Genomic DNA, 23,660 nt, shown 5'->3' on the forward strand with positions numbered 1-23,660 from the left:
CTATGTTTTTTTTTTCTACATTTTCTATATGTCATATATAGTGCTAAGCACTTTATAGTCACCATTTCATTCAGTTCTCCTAACAGTGCCATGTAACAGGTATTATCGAACCCCTTGGCTAATGTGGGAAATATGTAGAGCTACTGAGTAACTTGTCCAAGAGCAAAGGTTGGAGCTCAGTTCTGTCCAAAGACAAATCCCATGCACTCAGCCATCACATGCAAGAGGCTTAGTTTACAAACCGTTCAGCCAAAAAAAAAAAACAAACGAAAAAACAAAAGAAAACCAAACCGTTCAGCCCCTTCCTTTGCTCTATTTACCCACCTGATGCCTTAGGACTTCCCCAGTCTTTGCCTCTCCCTCTACCAAATCCCATAGCCATAGCAGGAATCAGTGAACTAGTTGAGACTAAATGATATATATTCTCAATCCAGGCTCCGGAAGTAATTCAGATCATGCCATTCTCTTACTTGTTTTTGTTTGTTCGTTTTCCATTCTCATATTTGAATCCCTCAGGTGATGTCCCAACTCAGAAAAAGCCAGCCTCACCATACCCACAAGGCCCCGGGTGATCAGCACCTCCTTTCTCTGGGTTGTCTTCACCCCCACTGCCAGCAAACACACACTCAGCCTCTGGTGGTAACTCCTCACACCCATCCCCTAAGGCTTCTCCAGTGACACTGGCCTCCCCTCTCTCTCCTAAACCTACCCAAGTGCATTCCAACCTCAGACCTTTTACCATTGGGGTGTTCTCTGCCAGGAACCCCGTCACCTAGAAGTCCACACATGTCTCCACCTCCCCCTCCACTACCTGCAGGTCTTTCTTCAGATGTCACCCAACCCTCCAGGCCACCCCTGACCCTTACCGCATCCTGCATTATTTTTCTTCCTAACCCCATTGCCATTTGACGTTAGAACTTTGTTCAGATTCTCCTCGGTGTCTGCCCATGCAGAATGTTAGTGGAAGACGTGCAGGGCCTTGGCTTTGTCCGCTGTAGTAGCTTCAGTGCCTGGAACCTAAGATATCCTTTGGAAATACTTATTGACTAAGTGAATGAAGGAATCTGCTTTACATTTTAAGAAGCTCACTCTAGCCAACCTGCCGGGTACAGCTAAGGAAGGGGAAGACAATTAGGGCACTGTTTTCTGATGTCCTGTGAGACGCGGTGGGGACCTGGGCAGGATGGTGGCGGCATGTGGTGTAGGGGGACACTAAGAGTCTGGAGGAAAACGTAGCATTAGGGGACCTCTGTCCAAAAGGGAAGCTCGAGGTCTATAAAGTTCTAGAAATTTCATACAGGGGAAAAAGCCATGCAGGCTGAAATGTCTTTGTATGTGTATATTTATTGGTTTTTTTTTTGTTTGTTTTTTGTTATTGAAAATAGCCCCAAGCCAACCTAAGTACTGCTGACTGAGAATAAATTTGTTTGGGTTCTCTGATGTCTTGAAAAGCAGTTTCTGGATAGCAGAGTAGGTTATTTCCGGCAGGGCCCCTGAAAACGGGCTCACCCCAGGACCCTAGGTCTTGTGCACAGCCGGCTTCAAGTCCCCATCTGCGCCCAGCCCAGGGTGGGGAGCTTGGCAGCTTCTACAGTTTCTCGTCAGCTCTGACTGTCAAGTGATTGCTGTTTCCTGTGCCCAGCCCTGTGGTTAGGTTCTGGAAGGTGCCCTGTTTTGCCTGACCAGTGCTGACAGACACTTCTGACATTTTGCTTTCCTTTTTCTTTCTTTTCTTTTCTTTTTTTTTTTTTTTGGCATCCTATGGACATTGCTTATCATTCTGACCCTGTCTCCTGTCATTCCCATCCACTGGAGTTAAGGATAGAGGGACCCTTTGGATTTCCCTGGATTCTTGGGAGAAAAGAAAAGAAAAAAAAAAAAAAAAACCTTTTTTTTTTTTTCCCCAGGTCTTCATTAGTGTTTAATTAAAAGCTTGCTTTCCCTAGGTCTTTGGCTATGTCTAGGATTTTTAAAATTCTGCAAGCACAGTCAATATAAAGAGAATTTGACCCTTTGAGTTACAAGAGATGGTTATTGTGTCTAATTATCAACCTTAAATAATGACAGAATCATAATCCCCAGCACAAAAAGTAATACTAAGAATTTCCCAAATAATTCCTGAACACAGAGTACATGTACTTTTAATAAATAATCTAATATCAGTTTTTAAATGAACTTATTGGTTAAGTTTGGAACAATTCGGTCAGGATATAAAGAATCTTAACTCTCAACTCATATTTAAATTTATTGCAGTTCTTTCTTCCTTAAGGTTTTTATATATTAATATTTCTAGGTCTTGATGCCAGATATAGTTCTAGCCAAGCTCATAAGATTTTGCTCTCAAATACCTTTTGGAAATGGTATTTTTTTAGTGAATGTGTTTTTCCTTTAATAAACTTCAGAAGCCAACTCTGAGTTTAAAAAAAAAAATTTTTTTTTGAGACCTTACCAGAGTCTAAACAGTGCCCTTTATTCACAACCAAACTGGATCAGTTTAATTTTTTTCTTTTCAGGCTCCTACGCTACATTAGGTGACAGATACGGCAAAAATTTGCCGTACCTTTATGCTATATATTGTGTGTTTTAAGTAAATAAAATTTAATTATGGTCTTTCTGTCCTTTTCTTTTTCCTTCTGACTTTTTTTTTCTGTATATTTTCTTGGAGCTAACTAGGTCATGTTTAAGGATATGAATAATTTATATATATAAATGTATGTGTGTGAGTACAAATATACAAATAAATGTATATATACATATGTGTATATATATGTGTGTGTGTATATATATAAATATATGACTATATCTAAAGTTTTTCCAGAAAGGAGAACCATGAACCAATATATTTATCAAACATAACTTTTACTTTCCCCCCCCCTTCAACATCACGTTTAAAGTTATGTTATGACCCTGAAATAACTGCTCAGTACCAATAATATGGTGAAGTTCCATCATAGATCGTATTTTTTAGGAAGTTGCTATCAAGTTTAAGTTTAAGGTATGGGAAGTTGCTATCAATTTTGATGAAGTTCAGTGAATGAAAATTAGTGAACAACTTCATTTGTTTCCATTGGTTTAAAGAGAAGAAACTAGAGAACCAGAGAGGTGGTTATGTGCCGAAGCTCCCGTGTCATGTCCCAGCTCAGCTCAGCCCTCCTGCCTGTGAAATGGGGCCATGCTGTGGCTGCCACATGGGGGGATTGAGTATTTAAGTAGGGAGCAGTAGAGCGTGTCACTCACAATGTGGTACTTGCCCGCTCTCCTTCCCCAGCAACCACTCATCCTGTGCAAGACCAGGTGAGTCATTGCAGGCTTGAGGAACGTCTGAAGAAAAACACAGACCAAGTGGGCAACAACAGTGTCATGCCTTCCTAAACCAAAGCTGCTTCATTCATTATTTAGAGATATTTAATGACATCTGTCCATTTTAATAGACCTTGTAATGAGATGAAAGGCTTTATCTATTTCCTTTGAGTGATTTATACATATCCTTTGGGAGCTGGGGACGTTGGAGTCAGATGGATGTGAGCCCTGATCCTGTGGGTAAAAGGCAGTGCAGCCCATAGCATGATGAGTCTTGTCATCTGTAAAATGGGGACATAATATCTCATAATATTGTTGGCAGGTTTAAGTGGGAGAATGCCCTGAGACTACTCACTCCAGTACCTCACCCCATTGTGATGAGAACTTAATAAATTATAGTTTATGGAAAAGACCCTGACTACTAAAATAGGCAGAAAAGACAAGGACAAGCATCCTAGAAATGGAATCCTCTTTTCCTCTCTCATCTAGGTGAGCTTACCTAGAATAAGAATAAGGGAGCAGGGCAGCCCCGGTGGCTCAGCGGTTTAGTGCCTGCCTTCAGCCTAGGGCATGATCCTGGAGACCCAGGATCGAGTCCCATGTCAAGCTCCCTTCATGGAGCCTGCTTCTCCCTCTGCCTGTGTCTCTGCCTCTCTCTCTTTCTCTCTCTCTCTCTCTGTGTGTCTTTCATGAATAAATAAATAAAATCTTAAAAAAAAAAGAATAAGGGAGGAGATGGATATTTTGAAGCAGGAGAATTAAATGATAATTGATCTGGTAAATTGGTACAATCTTTTGGAGGAAAGGTTAGTGGTATCCAAAATGTGAGATATGTGACCTCTCTGACTGAACATCTCCACTTTAGGAAGTCATTTTGATAATATTCTTACATAATGGTACATGTGGAAGATTTTCATTGCACTATTAGTTGAGATAGCAAACCATTAGATACGTGAATAAATAAGAGAAAGCATGATAAAATGGTAATACCTCTGTACCATGCCATTCCATGAGATCAAGAGGAAGAATGAAGTAGAGGACAGCTTCCCCAAATTGTCAGTGATATAATTTTGAGTGAAAACAAACACACAAGACAGAATAATATACAGGATGAGTGTGTGTGTGTGTATGTGTGTGTGTGTAGAGAGATAAACAGATACAGATATTATGCAAGAAATATGTGTATGTATTCCTTTGCTTGGGAGAACCAGGCTGGAAATATATACACCAAACCATTAATGATGTTTACCCCTGGGCAATGTCAGTGGATGAAGGGAGAGTTTTCCACTTCTTTTATTTTCATAATTCTGAGTTTAAATTTTTTTATAGCAAGGATTTATGTAATTTTTTGTAATTCTGTAAAATTTCCTACTTAAAACAATTGATCCTGCCTATTGTGAAAGTGTTCCTGCAGAACTGGGGATCTGTCCCAGTTAACCCTGTGTCACTGCACCCAGCATGTAGTCCATTCCCCCAAGTGTTTGTCTTGTATGTCCATTTAATAATGATTACTAATCATTATTGATGTGATTACTGTTGAATACAGTAATACTTGTGCTCATTTGCATACCATAGAGCTTTTTATCATTATAATAACATAAGTCCATCAGTATAATTGTTATAGAAATGCATGGCTTTTTTATTTAAGATTTTATTTATTTATTTATTTATTTATTTATTTATTTATTTATTTGAGAGAGAGAGTGCAAGCAGGGGGAAGAGCAGAGTGGGAAGAGTGGGGGTGGGGGAGAATATCAAGCAGACTCTGCGCTGAGCACAGAACCCAAGCTCATGACCCTGAGATCACAACCTCGAGATTATGACCTGAGCCAAAACCAAGAGTCAGACACATTCAACTGACTGAGCCACCCAGGTGTGCCCCGAAATGCCTATCCATGGTATATATTCACCAGATTTTTAAAAAATGTATAGTGGCATGCATATTACATTAATATAAATTTTTTACAAAGGTGAAATCATCATATGCATCTTATTTTGAAATGTATTTATTTATACACATGTTTAGATACTGGCCTCTCATTATTTTCTGTAACTGTTGTATATTCAGTGATATGATTGTACCGTAATTACTTCCATCAATCCCCTATAATAGGCATTTAGATTGTTTACAATATTCACTAAGACAGTGCTACGGTGAACATCTTTGTATGCAGTACATTTGTGGGAAATTTTCTGTAAGATAAAAACACCTTGTTTGGAAGGAATTTGGATTTCCAAAAAGGTTGTACCAATTTATACTACTGTTGAATGAACAAGAGTGTTGCTTTTCCATACCCTAGCCAATAACTTTTGATTTATGCTGCTCTCTTAGCCAGAAATTTATTTCTTATATCTTTTTTTCATTTTATTTCATTTATTAGTGGAGCTGTCTGATTTTCATAACTTTCTTACAGGCCATAATGCTCAAAACACTGGGATTGTTCTTGCCTGAGAACATCGGGAAAAAACATATTCTATGTTTTATCACAGTATCAAGTGGTTTGCACGTTTTCAGAGCCAGACTTGAGAGCAAATTTTGGTCTCTTATAAAATGTTTATCATCTCAGAGTGGTATGGAATTTTCTTGTATACTTAAAATAAGTTTAAGTAGAGCACTGCATAAATCCAAGTATCATAAAGATAAATTATCATTCAGCCCCTCTGTCATGCATTTCAATATATTTCGATGTCAAGATTTCAATATAGCCAGAATAGTTCTTGCCTTTTACATTTACTCTACTGTTTAGGTCATACTATGGTTTCCCCATTCACTATTGAGTGAATTTCAGCAATTTTGTTTTGTCTCTTCTGTAAATGTTCTATACTTCATTTAGAGAAGCTGGAAAGGCTCACTGAGGCTTTTATTTATTTATTTTGTAACAAGGGATAAAGCTTGGGGCAGGAGAGCAAAACAATGCACCATCTATTTTCTCTTTTTCATCTTAGATGCCCGAGGCCTGGAAGCTTATTGGGCCCTCTCAAATCCATATTTATTAACTTAAATATAATTTTGTCATAGTTGAATTGTCTCAGTGAGATTTCATAGCCACAAGCAACCACGAAACTGTCTTTTGTCCCATTCTGGGAGCCACTAGAACTGATTATGTAGATGATGGAAACTGCTGGTCCCATTAATGCCGGTGGTTATCCAAGAAGCACCTGACCCACAGATTTGTTTGTGTATAGCATTACACCAGGGTCAGCCGAACTCAGGGGTAAGTTGGAATTGCCACAGGAAGCCCTTCAAAGAGGTCTCTTGTCACGTTTTAGCTATCCAGCTCTCACCATCAGCATCTGCTATACCCCATCTCCCTTCTGGAGCTGTCTGCCTGGCAAAGGCAAAAAGGCAGGTCCCAGTGTAGACTTCCTACCATAGCAGCCAAGAGGGCTAGCTCCTCCTCTGTCTGCACTGGGGTTCAATGAGGGGACAGGCCCAAGGCCTCTTTCTGACTCCCAGATACCTACACGCTCTTGCATTCAAAATGAGTAGTGGTGTGGTGAGCTGGAAGACAGAACGTTTGAAAGTCAGAACCATCAAGGTAGCAGTGGGGTACGACACAGACAAGATGATGGCATGACATGATACTGGCTGTGTTTGCCACTGTTGAGTTCTCTTGTTTCCTATTCATTTTCCAAACCTGCTTCCAAGAGTCATTTTTTTTTCCTTCTTTTATCCTGAGAGGCCTGATTTGGTCAGGAATCAATATCACCCTCCATGAAACTTGGGAATATCCTGGCTGGTCCCTCAGCCAGTGCTTCCCAACTTCTTTTCATATCATAGAGTACATATAAGATGATAATGTTGCTGTGGCCCCAGGGTAAGGTTTATGAAGCTGCTCAAGGTCTGAGGTCACCAAGGCAGGGTCTCAGGCTGCTGTGAGGGCTGAGAGGAACAGTAGTTTAGGATAGTTCTTGCTCACTCTATTACAGATTGGCTATGAAGATGTGGCCAAAAGGAACTATGATGACCTTTTCCTCTGGCCAGTGATCAGGTTAGCATAAACATATGACCCAGAGCCATATGACTCTGGCCAATGGGTGGTGGAAGGGGAACAGGTTGCTGATGCATTTCTTGAAAAGCTCTCTTTACTCTTAAAAAGAGACATAGAAGAAAGACATGGTCCTCCTTTTGGAGTAGGCATGTGTGATGCCTGGAGGAGTGGCAGTGATATTGCAACCATGGAGGAATGTTAGCTTGAGGAGAACATGCTGAGTGGAAAAATAGAAGGGACCTGGGACTTTTTTTAAAAAAGGTTTTATTTATTTATTCATGAGAGACATACAGAGAGAGGCAGAGCATAGGCAGAGAGAGAAGCAGGCTCCTCGCACGGAGCCTGACACAGGACTTGATCCCGCACCCTGGGACCATGCCCTGAGCCAAAGGCAGATGCTCAACCCCTGAGTCACCCAGGCGTCCTGGGACCTGGGACTTTGATGGCATTTCTAATATGTAGACCTCACCAACCTTGGAACAGTCCTATCTTTAGATATTGACATAATGAATCCATATTAATTTTTTAAATTTATTTATTTATCTGAGAGAGAAAGAGAGAGTATGAGCAAGGGGAGGGGTGGAGAGAAAGAATGTCAAGCAGACTCCCCACTGCTCGCAGAGCTGTAGATGGGGCTTGATCTCATAACCCTGCAATCATGACTTGAGCCAAAACCAAGAATCAGATGCTCAACCAAAAGAGCCACCCAGGCACCCCATGGGTTCATATTATGAAAGTTATTTTCACTTTTTGTTTGTTACTTACTGAAAAAAGCTTTCTGATATAGTATCTGTCCGGGACTTAAGATCAGGACTTATAGAAGACTTGTCCAACCAAAAAAGTTCTCAAAATAAGAAACTTTTGAGGAAAGAATGGGAAAAGAACTGGAGATATATTGGTGAAAAGAAAACGCTTAAGTTCAAAGTAAGATGGATAGAAGAAAAAGAAAACTGGTAAATAAAGAATCAAGCATTTGCTCTGTGTCTCCTATTATGAATTATATCACTGGGTAAGCTGTTAGTGGATGAGAGGAAATGTCTCATTACAGAAATAGTCTAGGTAATAAATAAAGGATGATAGAACTAGAAAGTCACCATATTGCAACACTTAAATCCATTAAATGATCTAGCTATTGAACCAGCATCACAAAAGAGAAGGCTCTCCTAATAAAAGAACACAGGTGATAACCAAAGAAGATCCAACTGGACTCTGATCAAGCTTTCAGATTCAACCAATTTGTGAGAAATACAATGGACAGAGGACCATGTTTAATCACACCATTAGAGGTGTAATCAGCAAAACTTAGATGGTGAAATGTACAAGATAAGCAATCCAATTTCTTCAATAAATAAATTGCAATGAGAAAGAAGAGAGAAAATGAGTAAGATGAGTAGGAGAACCTGTAGATTAACAGAGACACAAGAGAAAAATCAACAAATGGCAAAGTGTGGACATTTTCCACATCAACATTCAAACTTGAAAAAAAAACCACATTAACAAGACGATTGGAAATTTGAGCACTAACTGGAAATCTGATGATATTAAGCAATATTGTTATATATATATATATACATATAACAATATATATAAAACAATATATATATAACATATATACATATATATAGATATACAATATACAAATATATATTAGGTAATTGGGGTTATGCTTTTAAAAAGAGTCCTTATCTTTCATATTGAAATATTTACAGATGAAATTATTTGAATGCTTAGATTTACTTAAAAGTAAAAGGACAAAAGGACAGAAAGTGGGTGAGGAAACAAGATGAGCCGTGTGTTCATAGCTGTTGAAACTGGATGCGGGGTGCATGCGGGTTCATTACACCAGTCTGTCCCTTTTTGTAAGTGCTTGAAATTTTCCATCATAAAAAGTTTCGTTTTGTTTGTTTTTAAAGAAATGCAAAGGGAACGGGAAAGGGGAAAACAAAAACAAAACACCAGATCGTGCAGAAATACAGGAAGGAAACCTAGCAGCATGCCTGAACACTAACCCCTGGATGCATTTCTCATTGTCCGCAGCAACCAAGCGGAAGGGCCATATTTAAGAACATAAGCCCCAGGTTCGAATCCTGTTCTATAATCAACTGGGGGGACCCTTGTTGCCAAATTTTCTAGGGCTCAGTTTCTCATTTATAAGATGGAGATGAACTAGTATCCACTTCAGAGGGTCGTTGTGGGGAATAAAGAAGATAATCTGTGTCAAGCATGGGTCCTAGTTCCTGGTACCAGTTAGCCCTCAGTAAATGTGGGCTTTTAGCTATTATTTCATTGAACGTAGTATTTAAAATTAGACATTAGACAAAAGTGAACACGTGCACTTTTCAATGGATGTTGGAGCATTTTGGATAACTCCTGAAATTCAAGGCCTTTTTTGGTTCCTTTTTTCCAAACGCGGGGATGAGATCAGATTTTACCATCTTTATGTCCGTCACCTGAAAAACTGCATGTGCCTCATGGTCACACCCAATCAGAAGTCACTGCACCCGCCCTGTGAAGCAGACAGAGGGGGAACCCTCAGGTGGCTTACCTTTCTCTCTACTTCTTTTTCACCTCTGTTTTTTCATTTATGGTTAAGAAAGCAAGAGAATCTGGCTAGAACAAGAAACCTCCCTCTTTTTCTTCCTGGAGGGGAGCATGAGTAATACACTTTTCCATCGGGGTTGTTTTTCCTGGACACGTTGTCCCCCCTCCAACTGCTAAAACATGTGATCCTAAAGGAGACCTTATGTAAACTCAGATGTTCCTTATCGGTCGGTGATGCCATCCCAGCTTCGAATAAATTATGAAGTTGTTTTCTGTATTTGGTGCTCTTCCTTTTAAAACAGAAATTCTATTCATTCGTGGTATTAGGTTAGAGCTTACCTGTGCCATGTGTAATATAGGCTCAAACAAGTCAAGAAAGGAGCCACATGGCTGGCTTCTTCATCCCTTCCAGGCCTCCCCAGAAGCTCACCCTCACCACCCAGTGCTCTCTATCACATCCTCCTGCTTTCTTCATGAGTCTCTCCTTCCTCTGAAACTCCCTTTATTTATTCATGTATATTTATATTTTTTATTTCTTGTGCCCCATGGATGTCTCTCCTTTTCACCACTGCGCCCCCACCACCTAGCCCAGGATCCAGCGAACCAGCTCTAGAACCAGGCTATGATTTGTAGGGCCCAGTGCAAAAAGAAATTGTGAGGGCCCCAATTCAAAAAGTATTAAGAATTATGAGACAGCAGAGCATTACATCAAGTATGGGCCATTTCTGAGCATGGGATCGTGGGGGACAACGCTGCTTGCATGCTTCTTGTTATGAGGCCTAGCACCTAATAGACACCCCAAAAATAGTTATTGGAGTGAATCCAAATCTAAGAAAAACCAGGTATTCAAAGAGCTCTGACGTACAAATTGATAAGAAATTAAGAACAGAAGCCAGCATGTGTATGACAGGGATGCATAACTTCTCAACCACGGGGCTGGCAGTGAGGCGAAAAATAAGATGATCACTCTACTCTCCTTGCGAAACACCAATCTAAGCTGTAAATCCCTTGAGAGCCTGGACCCAAGTGTTTTCATCTTGACTTCCCCCGCAGGGCCCTGCGCGTTCGTGGTGTTCAGTGAACAAAATTGGTTCTAGAGGTGGAAGGAGAGCAAGATGAGGAGTAATGAAGGAAATATACCTCTGTTTAGGGCAAATTTCACTAAATTTAGGAGATGATCCAGCCTTCAAGGACATCCTCTCGGTTTATGACAAATGGTTCAGAGACAGCTCAGCTGTCATAGAAAATCAGTACATCGCCTATGATAGGATGTTTTGGTGTATCTGGCATTCATTAGGTATATCTGTGATCATGTTCTGTGATCCTTTTGGGATAAATGCAAAGCTCTTCACAGAGATTACTAGGACTGTATATACCCTTAAAAATCGAGACTACATGACCATGACCATGTATTTTTTCCTAAATTGGTGGGCGTATTTTTCTTTTCCCACTTCCAGCAATGGTGGAAGTCCCCACAGAGTCATTGGTATGCTTGTCCAGGCTCACCAGTTTGTTGGTCATGTGATGGTGTCACAGATTGCATTTTGTAGGCATAATTTCACATATGTTCATATTTCATTTGGACTTATTCCAGAGTAAATTCTTTTCCACTGGGACTCCCTAAAGTCTACGTCCCTAGATCCAGATTCATCCCTGCCCCCTGTCTGGCTGCCTGGCAGGAGCCATTTGAAAGAGTTGTTGTTTCAAATTAGTTGTAGGGTGAGTTTTGCTGCTATACCTGTTTGGGACTTGGAATGCCAGTTTTCTAGGACCAGTTCCTAACTGATTCACTGATCATAGACCTTCTATCTGATACCTGAGTACTACAGGAGCTATCCCTTTCCCTAAGATGTAACCCCTGGCACCTAGACTGCTTTGTGATTTGCACCCAGAGCCTCCCTGCCAAGCTCCCCAATTCTAGGTTGATAAGTAACCCCGTTGTAGAGCAGCATTGGTCACCTACCTGATGATATCTAACTGTTGCTACCCATTCTCCCACAAATGGATGGGACATTTGTGTTTTGTTTGCTAGTGAATTCGTCTTTAAAAAATTAGAACCAACTTGAGCACAAGTGGGAGTTGTAGTGATTCAGACAGTCTTCAGAGTCTATCTTCCACTCTTCTGCCCAGCATGAGGTGGTACACTGGTAGCCCCAGACTCATCGCAGCAGCCTTGTAATTCCAGAACAAAACCAAATATACTTCTCTGATCCTTGTGACTGAGGAGTATGGGGTAGGGTTTTTTTTTTATTTTTTCATTATTCCTGAATCATATGTTCATCCCATGATGGGAGGGAGGTGCAGCACATGAGGTTATTCTCACCCTAATCTTGTACCCTGTGATGATACCCTCACAGAAAAGCAGGGATCTGTGATTAGGAAGAGGTGAGTCAGACTCTGAACAGGCAAAACCAACAGGCACTGTGACAGTCTCTTGTTTTAAGCCTCCTGTGTGCTCTCATGGCCGTAACCTGGCTTTGCCCCACCCCTGTATTTACCTGACCCTACAAGTTGGCCGGGCTTCCTGGTTTTAGCCCATCCAGTTGCCTCAATTCTGAAACTGGTTATCAAAACTCTGATTGTCCTTCAACAGGAGAAACTTCTTCCCATACAGTTGGAAATGTCCCATTAATTTTCTCAAGAGACTCTCCAACCCAATGAGAAAAGTTGCCACTTACAGGGTTTTCTATTTATTTATATGTAAATAAATAGAAGTTTGCACAAAAATATAAAGTAATTCTCCATTTTCCTAGTAAAAAGATTCAAAACACATGTTTGGGGTCAACTTAAATATATACAAATTTAGGAATGAAGATTACATAGTGGAATATCTACTCCTAGTATTTCAGCTTATTTATTCTATAGATTGAAAATCTGAGTGCTTGTTGCCTGGCAATCTCCCTCTTTGTGCTGTGGTTTGTTCAGCCTCTTTCTCTGCATCTGTGTATTAACCTTGAGACAGAAGCCCATCTTTCAGTCATCCTCTTAGCTATCCCAATCACATCTTCACTGGTGCCTGAGACATATGAGCTACAGCACTTTTTTCAATCTCCATATGTGGCATTTCAGTGGGAAAATGATTACATGACTTTTTTCCTTCTCCCATCCATCCTCGAGGTGCATATGCATGGTCTTCCAGCATAACCACCTGCTGCATGACCTTTTATTTATTTTTTTAAAGATTTATTTATTTATTTTAGAGAGAGAGCTTGGGTGAGGAGGGAGAGGAACAGAGGGAGAGAGAATCTCCAGCAGACACTCTGCTGAGCAGGGAGCCCTACACTGGGCTCAATCCCATGACCCTGACATCATGACCTGAGCCGAAATCAAGAGTTGGATGCATAACCAACTGAGGCACCCATATGCCCTTGCATGGCCTTTTAAGATGATGAATAGGTAACTAGTTTATTCTAATATCCAGCCCATCCAATTGTGAGGACACAGGCCCACCAGTAATTAGTAAGTCTGTATTGAATTCTTTGCCACCTTTTCCACTGATTTTATCAAGTGACCCAAATAAGCATCCAAACTTGGCATTATTTGAGGTTGTTTCAGGCTATTGTGTCTTCCCAGACTGCACATTGTGGTTCAAAGTAATCAGTTTTTGAGGACTTCAAGGTAAAGCCACTCCATCACTGTTTGAGGGTAAGATAGTTTTTTTAGTAGAGGGAAGGGGGGAGTCTTCCTCATTAAATACATGTCCTATGTACCCATCTATCTGGCAAATTCTTTATGTTATGTATGCAATCATCTCATTTAATTCCTCCAACACCCCTGACAAGATAGGGATTTTTATTTCCATTTTACTAAAGAGTAAACGGATTGTCAGAAAGGTCAAGTAACTCTCCCAAGGACAAACAACCACAGAAACCTAGGTTTGACTCTAGAATTCACATCCTTAACCATACCACACACTTGCACAAAATTTCAGAAGGTTTTTTTTTTTTTTTTTTTTTTAGATTGGAGAAGCATGGTACCATGTCATAAGCTCTTACTTAACTGTTCTAAAAATAACCCATAGATTTATTATTTTTCCTGGATTCTGTATATTTTTCTTTCTGCCCCACCTTGGAGCATAATGTACTACAGTTATTCCCTATTCATTGAATAATTCCAATAGTAATGCTTCTGTACAATGCAAATGATGAAATAGATCTGTTTTTGAGACCACAGTCATCCTGCCAAGATTTTTTGTCTGTGACTGGCATCTCTGCTATTAATTGATAGTACTGAGGCTGTCTCATGGAATTCTGACTTTCTTTATGAGTGTAAAAGCTAGTGGCATGAAATGGGTGTGGGCACACAGTTGAGTTCAATATCTTTCTGTTTATATGCATTCAGTCTCCTGCCTTGTGCAGAATACACACAGACTGAACTGCTGAAATTAAAGGTTGGGTTCTTCAGTCGCCTAGCACATCACAAAATAATGATCCTTCCCACATCATGCATCATCAGTGAAGTTTGTAGAACAGTAAACATTAAACATTTCATCGTGTGTTTTAAAGATGTAATGAAGAGAAACCTTAGGTAGCCAAAAGAAATAGCAGAAGTTTTAGGGTTTTTTTTTTTCCCCATTGCTCTCCTGACTCATGTTGAAAGGCTTTTGTTTCTAATCAAAGCAACAAACGGTAAGGTCATTTCCTTGCGATTATATGGCAGCGGAAGGCGTCAGGGTTTTCAGATCCCTACTTCCACCAGCTTTGATTTGGAGAAAACACACACACACACACACACACACACATCACAAGTGCTTAATACATGTGTCCTTTGTCCTGTACGCTCTCTCCAGTCCCTTTAAATGAGCCGAGATCATGGTTCGGAGGTAAGAACAATTTCTCTTATAATATTCTGACTACAGACGGTGTCACGGGGCTTTGTGAGCTCTTACTGGCGTTTCTTAGCAAAATCTTGGTCAGATTTTATAATATTATACTGGGGTGGAGTCCTCGAAGTACTCCAGAATATTCCAGAATTTAACATTCAGGAAAGGAAACTTCAAAAAAAGTTTGTCTCTGCTCTTTTCAAAAAATTACTCTTTCCAAAAAACAGTTGGCTCTGGTCCAGTTTGATACCGAAATGAAGATGGTCCTTAACACCCATCTTTTGGAGCGTTTTCCTGTCATTGTTTTTAATGCTACCTCTGCTCCCTTAAAGGTCCTAAAAGGCTGATTTTTTGTTTTTACTTTGGAACTTAACAATTGTTGTTGAAGTAAATCCTCTACCTTACCGCTCCCCTCCCACACACACCCTTTTTCTTTTCTTTCTTACTTTCTCTTTTCTTTCTTTCTTTTTTTTTTGTTTTTGTTTTTTTGCTTTTTGGTGGTCGTTAATTTTAAAGGCTCAAGCTCCTTTATGGATATGGAAGGGACAGGGAGAGGGCAGGAACTGTGTCAGTGAGCAGCATGAAAATACTTTTGGGTTTCCAGTTGTTAATCATGTCCTCAGTACAATGTGTGTGGTGAGCACTTCTCTATCTTTGTGGGCACTTGGCAGCAAAGATTCTGTGGGGATCTAGAACTCATTAGTTGCCTTTCTAAAAGGACCTATGAATATTTGTCCCTGTCTTGCTTGAAAAAAGCAGCAGGAAAGTGAATTCTGTCCCGGAGTCAAGATTATGGTGAAGACTATGTGATCAGAATTCAGCAGCTCAAGGCAGTGACCTTGGGAATATCATTTTGGGGGATGGCTTTTAATTAATTCATAAAACTTGTATGATTTGTCAGAGGAAGTTCTACATCCTAATTTAAGGGAAGCTTTTTTTTTTTTCTTTCCTCCCTTATAGTGTGGTGTTGGTAAACTCATCAAATTTAACTCCACATGTCCATTTTTTTCTCTGATAGGTAGATGTTGGAGATGGAGGAGGGGAGGAAAATCTGGGTTGACTTCAGAAAACAAAGGAAATTGTCTCATCCAGGAGACTGTAAAACCCTTGGGTATAGAAGGAAGTCTGTGGAGGAAGTGGGTAGGATTGGGTACAGAAGAGAAACATCAAGGAAATAAATACATCACAATAGGGACTGGGATAATACCCCCTTGCCATAATATAATACCACAGCGTAGCCTGAGAAATGAATTGGTGCTCTCTAAATTAATTCTATCTAAAGTTATCAAATGATCTGAAGGAGTAGAAAGGAATATAATCTTAACCAAAATGTGTTCCTTTCACTTGGTTCTCAGACCGGCATTACGGTGACCCAGCACCTCACATTCAATGATCCTTTTCTTTAGATTCAGGCCATAGAACCTCTCTGGAAGTGAGACTCTCTTGCAATGCAGCCTCCTCAGGAACCAGAAACTACACTTCTTAGCAGAAGTTCTAAGATAGTCACAGACATTCCAAATTCCAGTCCAGAGCATATTCTGTGTGTTCTATGCATCATTTATTTGGCCTTCCATTTGGAACACACAGGAAAGTGGTGAGAGAATGGAGGCTCTCACCACAGATACCATGCCCCCCAGCAGGTGCTCAGAAACTATTGGGAGAGAGGGGGATGGGTGGTAGACAAAGACCACTGGTTGAGTAGAATTGTAAAGTATGTTTTTGCCATGGAATATTTGAGCCCAAAGGAACCTTGTAAGTCGCTTTGTCTGGTCCCTTCATTCTATTACTGACAGAATTAAAATCCAGAGTAGTGGGGAAATGTTTCTAAGATCTCATATCCCATTAAGGACAAGGCACAGCCTAGAATCTCCAGAGTCCTGATTCTATACCCTGTCCACCACTGTGTTGTTTCTAGGACCAGCTGATTGCTTTGTCTAATTTCCAGCATCTCCAAATTACATGGAAATCAGGTTATTTCTCATTTATGTCTATCTTGGGCTAAAAATGTGGTAACTGATCTCAAATGAAGTTTTGCTTCTTATTATGCACTGCTTACAACTTTTGGCAAAAACCAACAGACAAGTACGTGAAGGACCCCGTTGCCTTGTCTCTTTCACCACAAGCTGTAGTACTGGATAAAAATGTACTCAATCACTTTCTCATAGCTTGGAAAATATTGTAGAAACTGAAAAATATTGGTGAGTTCTTAGTAAAGACCTGTCTCAAGATCATAGTTGAAGTAGGAGACTTTTGTTTGTCCTTGAGATGGATTTCATGAAACTCCAATAAAGACTTTTTTGGGTTTTTTTTTTTGCTTGATATTGGAAAACTGCAAAAAAAAATTTTTTTTAAGATTTTATTTATTTATTCATGAGACAGAGACAGAGAGGAGAGAGATGGAGAGAGAGAGAGGCAGAAGGAGAAGCAGGCTCCATGCAGGGAGCCCAACGCGAGACTCGATCCTGTGATTCTGGATTGGAGAGAGGACTCCGATCACATCCTGGGCTGAAGGCAGGTGCTAAACCACTGAGCCACCCAGGGATCCCCAAAACTGCAAAAATTTGTAAATGAAAGACTTTTTTAAACCAGAAAGATAAAGCTGAAGATAGGCTCAAATATACATGAACATATATTACATAATGTGGCAAGGATAGGCAAGCAGTTTATCATTCCAATAAAAGTAAGTAAAGAAAAGGAAGATATTGGACACCTTCTGCTTATTTTAGAGGGTTTTTTTTCCCCCTAAAGGAAGCCTTTGTAGATGGGGGTGTAAGGATATGTTCACTTCTGTTTTCTTATATTGCTTTATTCTCTCTTTTGGTTTTGTTTTTCTTCTATCCTTGGAACTTAGAATAAACAAGTCAGCAGAACTCATATTTATTTTCAAGATTTTACTTAATATCACTTTTTCAACTTGATGTGTTCAGGTTCGGGTTTCCCAACCAGGAATGGAATTAGGCCAGAAACTGACCTTCCATAAGAGAGAATCTTTATCTGGTAAAGCAGTGGGATGTTGCCAAACGGCTCAGTGGACAGAGAGGCGATGGATTGTAGGTCTAACTCTGCCATTTCCTGATAAACTCTGTGGCCTTAGAGCAGCTAATTCTTCCCATCCAGGCTTTCAAGTCCATATTTGTGGGGTGAATTAGTCTCATGCTAGGGCTCCTTTCCAGCCCTGAATTATTTGTACCTCTAACTATCTGTATTGACCTCCCTGTCACCCGGAAAAATGGCAGCTCTATCTCTCTGCTTACCCCCATCTCCCTCTCTCTTAGTCCTCTCTTTCCCATCCTTCTCTCCCTCCTTCCTTCCTCTCCACTGATATTTTCCTTTTCACTGTGGAAGGAGTAGAGGGCCTGGGCTCCAATGACCCAGGCACCTGTAGAACCAGTGGCAGGAGAGGAGTGGGAGCAGACTAAGTACTGCTGAATTACTGAACCTGCAAACTGGAATCAGATGCTGGGATGCTCTCTAGGAAGAAGTCAGGACCTTGTAAATACTGGATGCAGCTCTTATGCTGAAATGTAACACGGCTCCGTGGATTCCAAATTCTTGCAAAGTCAACACCTCTTTCTCCGGTGGGTACACTGCTTCCGTGATGGTCCAGGCAGAGGCTCCCAAGGGTGAATGCCATGCATCCGCTGCAGTTCTGAAGCCTCCACCAGCAGGAGAGTGCAAACGGACTCCCTGTAGCTCTTACAAGCTTGACTTGTAGTCTGTTAGCCATTCACTCTTGGGGAGTTCACAAGTTCTTGGTGGGAAATGGCCGTGCATAGTAGAATTTAATTAACCTGATTTTGAATAAAAGGATTAAACCAACAGGGGTGTACTTAGGTAGAAATCCAACAGTGTTGACTACAACAATGGCACTGGGATCCCTGGGTGGCGCAGCAGTGTGGCGCCTGCCTTTGGCCCAGGGCACGATCCTGGAGACCCGGGATCGAATCCCACATCGGGCTCCTGGTGCGGGGAGCCTGCTTCTCCCTCTGCCTGTGTCTCTGCCTTTCTCTCTCTCTCTCTCTCTGTGTGACTATCATAAATAAATAAAAAAATAAAATAAAATAAAATAAACAATGGCACTAATGCATTCAGGGGCCAATCAGTAAGAGTTCTGTTTTTGATAGGCCCTGTCGAAATGAAACCAGAAAGAGAGGAAGTGGTAAGAGTGCAGTGTCCTGCATCTTACGTGTAAACTCTGCTTGCCACTTAGGAACTGAGTGACCGCCTCTGACCTTCTGATAGGGCTGGTTAAAGTGACCTTATAAGGTTGTTGAGGGCATTAGAGCCTGCCTCTGGCACTCAAGCCATACCTAATAAAAGACAGTTCACATTATTTAATATTATTATTATTATTATTCCTCTAGCCCAAGCCCAGGAAATGAAGTGTCAGTAAAACAGGTAGACACCACCAGCAGATTGAGAAAGCAGAAATGAATAGGTCATTTTTTCTCAGGGCCCTTTCGTGTTCACGATGACATAAGTAAGAACCAGTTATTCATCACTCCACATTTGGATCTCTGCACATCTTGCCACTGTAAGAATACTTGCCAGCCTTCCATCGTTTTGGCCACATGGGGTTACCTGAGCCCATAGCCATTTGTCTGGATTTCACTGGGTGCAGATCCACAAATAACTGATCACAACGTGTCCATTGCAGCCTTCGAGCTTGGGCTTGAGGTCAACTGTCCATCTTTTTAAGGACCTGGTTCTAAATCACTTGAAGGATATGGACTCAATAAAAATCTGATCAAAGTTATAGAGACTCTTCCTGGCAAGAGTCTCACCAGCACATTTTGCTTATATTGGGGGAGGAGGTGATGTTTTCAAACCCTTCTCACCTCAGTAGACCCGTGAAAGGTCTATGTATCCTAGTTAAAGAACTGGAATAACAGTATCTTTCAGAGAAATGGTGAGAAACTAGTTGGCCTCTTTATGATCCCCAAGAAACAAGTTTCTCTGGAACTTTTGAGGACCTAACCTTATTTTAGCCCCTAGATGTGTGGTGTCCTGGAATTGACATGGGCTGCAGAAAAGGTATTTAGGATCTAAGAGCAGAGCAAGTCCTGCCACCTCATCCTCTACAGCTATTTATACTGTTCCTCTGGGAACAGGAGTCATACCTTTGGCAATGAACAGGGTGTGGAGGAAGGAGGCTCCCTCTTGGTACTTGGCCTTGAGTTGAGAGTCAGTTCACTCTAGTGGGACCTGAAGGTAATTGCTCCACTCACCATTAGAGCAGCCATCTAGCTTCAGGGATTCATCTGAAAACCTTCAGAGATTTTGCAGTAACCACTGCATTTGAGCTGGAGCAATAGGCCATTGTTTGCGGTAACCATGCACACCCCCAAGCTCCCATCTCATGGTGCAAGCACCCCTCTTTATTAGAGCAAGTACTGAGGTCCAGTGCACCCACGAATCTTGCTTTGCATTCATTGTCCTTTTTTCCCTCTTTTTAAAATAACCAGTAATACTTTTCAATATTTTATATGAAAAAAAGACTATATTGCTTCCTCAATTTTAAAAAAATGAATTAAGCAACTCAATGTTTTTCATTCGACAGCTGTTTACTGAGCAGCAGCTTCTTCAGGGTGTGTGCTACAAGCTGGGGAAGAGGGATTAAGAGACAGATAGGGTCCCTGGAGGAAGATACTGTAAACGAAGCACATCGTTATTTAATTACAATTGTAAAAAGTATGGCAAAGAAAAGTACAAAGAGCTAAAAGAAAAAGTAATACTTTTTATATAAATAACAATTAAATTATTAATTAAATAAATAAATAGCAGTTAATTAAATTATTAATTAAATAAATAAATAACAGTTATGTAGCTCAGAGCTATTCCAGACACTCTATGTACACTGTCCCAGGCACCGCTATTGTGTCCATTATGCAGATCAGAAAACTAAGTAACAAAGGGATGAGGTCCTTTGCCCCTGGTTGTGCTGCTAGCAAATTAGCTGAATCCGAATTTGAGCCCCAGGCAATGTGATTCTCCAGTCTTCAAACATAGCAACTACACGAGTTGTGGCTTTGATAGTAAAATGATTTTTAGCATATATTTTTAAGGATAAATTGGGTTAGAGTGCGCTTTCCCTACTCTCTTGTGCTTTGAGGTGGTAAGGAGATGACACAGAGGAAAAACTGGAAGAGGACCGGGTAGCTGGAGCCCAGAGAAGGAGGAGAAGGCTAGGCAGAAAGCAGGCAGGCAGGGGTGGGTGCGCAGTGTTAGGGATAGGAGCTTTCTTCTGATTGAATTAGGTCAGTTCTGAAAGTAAATGCCTCCATCAAGACCCTGTCAGGAACCTTCCATGCCTGTCATATAAAGACACTGAGTAGTGTTCTCCTGAGCTGGCTGGATTATTTCAGATCAACCTACTAATATGTATAGAAAACAAACTGCTTGAGAATGTCTTATGTGTGTCATCAACCCATCCCAGTGACATCCTTTCTAAGCCAAAAGTTGTTTTCTGCCTTTCCCGGCAGAAAAGAACTACGTGTTCCATAATGGTTCACATAGTCCTGTTGTACCTGTGGCAGGTTCACTCATCATCATCATCATTATCATCATGGCTCACACTTTGTGGCCATCATGCTTTCCATGCATTCTGGTATTTCAGCCTCAATTCCATGGGGTAAGCAGGTGCTATTAATATCCACATTTTCCAGACAAAGAAACAGATTTACAGGGGCTCACTGCCCAGCGTCCCACCAGCAGAGTCACGTCTTGCATCCAGGGTTGCCTCGTGTCAAAGTCCAAGCGTGCTGAACACAACATTGTCCTGCCTCCCTGCCCAGGGCACTTCCTATTTGACAGATGTGAAAACCATCCAAAGTTAATGATAGAACTTATTCTAAAACTTGTGTTTTACATGAACTTTCATTTTCTAGGCCAGCAGCTAAATCTCACAGTAAAAAAGAACAAGAAAGGGAACTGAATAGAACACCATGGACTCTCACCATGACCTGAAGCAGCCTTGTAAACACATTACAGATTTACTGGCCCACAGAGATACTTTACTAGCCCACCAGCTGCTGAAGTTGGTTAACACTGGCAAAAATAGAGACCTAAAAGGGGTGGCGAATCTGTATTTGGATACTAACCCGTGGGTGTTTGAAAGAGAGAAATAAGGGGCAAAACAGAATAGTTGTATTAATTATTGGGTGCTTTCAATCTGCCAAGCACTGTGCCAAGTTCTTTACATGTATTCGCTCACTTGATGCTCACTACAACCTTATGAAATTGGTCTCAGCCATATCTCCATTTCATAGACACGAACCAGAAGACTTGTTTCTCTTTCTTCCATTTCTGTCTCTCCTTGCCCTCATCCCATAGTAACCAGATTTTTCTTTTGTGAGTGTCCCTAGATCACGTCTCCCCCATCCCTGGAAGCCTCTGAGAGCCTTCCCCTACAGTTAAAATAAAGTCCATGATCCTTACTATGGCCCACAGTTAAGGAAATGACACAGCCTAGTGTTTTCCAGACTTTAGTATATATCAGAGTGACCCAGAGGGCTTGCTAAAACAGATGGCCTGAGCACCACTCTGCATTTCTAGCAAGCCCCGGTTGGTGGGGAACACACTTGGAGTGCCACTGATGAACCCCTTTTTAACTCTGTGCCCTTGTCTCCTGTCATTTTCCTTTGGGAGACTAAGCTCCAGGCACACTTGCTGCCATTTTTTTTCTTAAACTATTGACTCTCAGTGGTGAGATTTCACTTCCAAGGAAGCAAATCTTGGTTCTTGGGCAAAAAAAACCCAAAAACAAAAACAAAAACCCTTAGATATTAGAATAGTTTGTGGCCCTCCAAAGTTCACCTTCACCCAAGAGGAATATAATGTGTTCATGGTGTTAAAATTTCATGGAGGAGGAGGGTGTTAGGGTGGGGGGCTCTAGGTCTAGAGAGGCTCCTTAAGAGTGCAATAATGAAAAAAAGTTATGCAGCATATCTTAAAGCACATTCCTACCACAGGCCATTAGCACTTATTTGGCCCTGTGTCTGGAATGTTCTTTTTCCAGGTATTCCCAAGGCTGACTCCTTATCATTCCCATCTCAGATTAAGTATCATTTCCTCAAATAGCCCCTTCCTGACTACTCTAAAGTAATAACTTTCCTGTATCACATTCTATTTTCTTGTTTTCACAGTACTCAGTATGATCTGAACTCATCCCGTGTATTGGTTAGCTTCCTTGGTTGTTGGCTGTTTCCTCTACTAGTGAGCCCTGTAAGAAGGGAGCTCCTTGGCTGTGTCCCTGCTGAATATCAAGAGTCTGTGATAAATTCTGGCACCCAACTAGAGCTTGATAAATATTTGTGAATGCATGAATGGATGGTAATCACATAGTTGATAAAGCAGTCATGCTGAGATGTGAAGCCAGGCATTCAGGCTTCAGACCTCCTGCATAAGCACTCCTGAAGCCCAAGGGTCATTGAGCGAAGGCCCCTCGTAGGCATGGTGCTGTCACAATTTATGGAGTCCAGCAGATTACCCCACTCAACCTGCATCATCTAACAGGCAGAAGAAAGGAGCAAATTATTCCAAAAATTTTTTCCAATTGTTTAGTTCCAGTCCTACCACTTAAGTTTCTCCCATGGTTATCACAAGCAGGAATAAAGGGGGAGGAAAACCCCATTAATTTGAGATAAGGGGATCAATGCAAAGGATTATAGATAGTATTATTTTCCCATTTTACAAATGGGAAAACAGTGGCTCAAAAAACATTTCACCAAATGCCCAAGGCCCCAGAGCCAGGAATTGAAGAGGTTGTAAAGCCCACCATTTTCTTTCTCCTCCTCTGGGACCTCTCCTCAAAGCTGACACTCCCGATCATAGCTCCATCAAGTGTCAGCCATACCAAACAGCCCTCGTGCACCAGAGCATTGCTTGCATCTCAGGGAGTTCTACTGGCCCCTGATGCGAAAGACTGGCCCTTTTCACCTCTGTTCTATCTTGATTAGGAAAGCCAGAAGGTCACTTAAAATGACATATTTCATTATCTGTACATC

At 41.0% G+C, this 23,660-nt stretch overlaps 1 protein-coding gene and 1 long non-coding RNA gene across 6 annotated transcripts in view; both read left to right on the forward strand.

The window, feature by feature from the left end:
* FRMD4B (FERM domain containing 4B) overlaps positions 1 to 23,660 on the forward strand; it is a 320,596-nt gene that overhangs the window by 158,714 nt on the left and 138,222 nt on the right. Inside the window, exon 1 of one of the 5 annotated variants that reach the window (XM_072785428.1) lies at positions 14,530 to 14,655. The exons of the other annotated variants lie outside the window; for them this stretch is intronic. Coding sequence (XP_072641529.1) covers positions 14,632 to 14,655 — 24 coding nt within the window. The 5' untranslated portion in view covers positions 14,530 to 14,631. Of the gene's footprint in view, positions 1 to 14,529; positions 14,656 to 23,660 lie in introns of those variants that run through there. 5 annotated transcript variants of the gene reach the window in all.
* On the forward strand, positions 15,098 to 20,383 carry LOC140610004 (uncharacterized). The gene is made up of 2 exons (XR_012011794.1): positions 15,098 to 16,407; positions 17,035 to 20,383. It is a non-coding gene; the product is annotated as an uncharacterized lncRNA (long non-coding RNA).

The sequence above is a fragment of the Canis lupus genome, chromosome 19, assembly GCF_048164855.1.
Source record: "Canis lupus baileyi chromosome 19, mCanLup2.hap1, whole genome shotgun sequence".
In the NCBI taxonomy this organism is placed as follows: domain Eukaryota; kingdom Metazoa; phylum Chordata; class Mammalia; order Carnivora; family Canidae; genus Canis; species Canis lupus.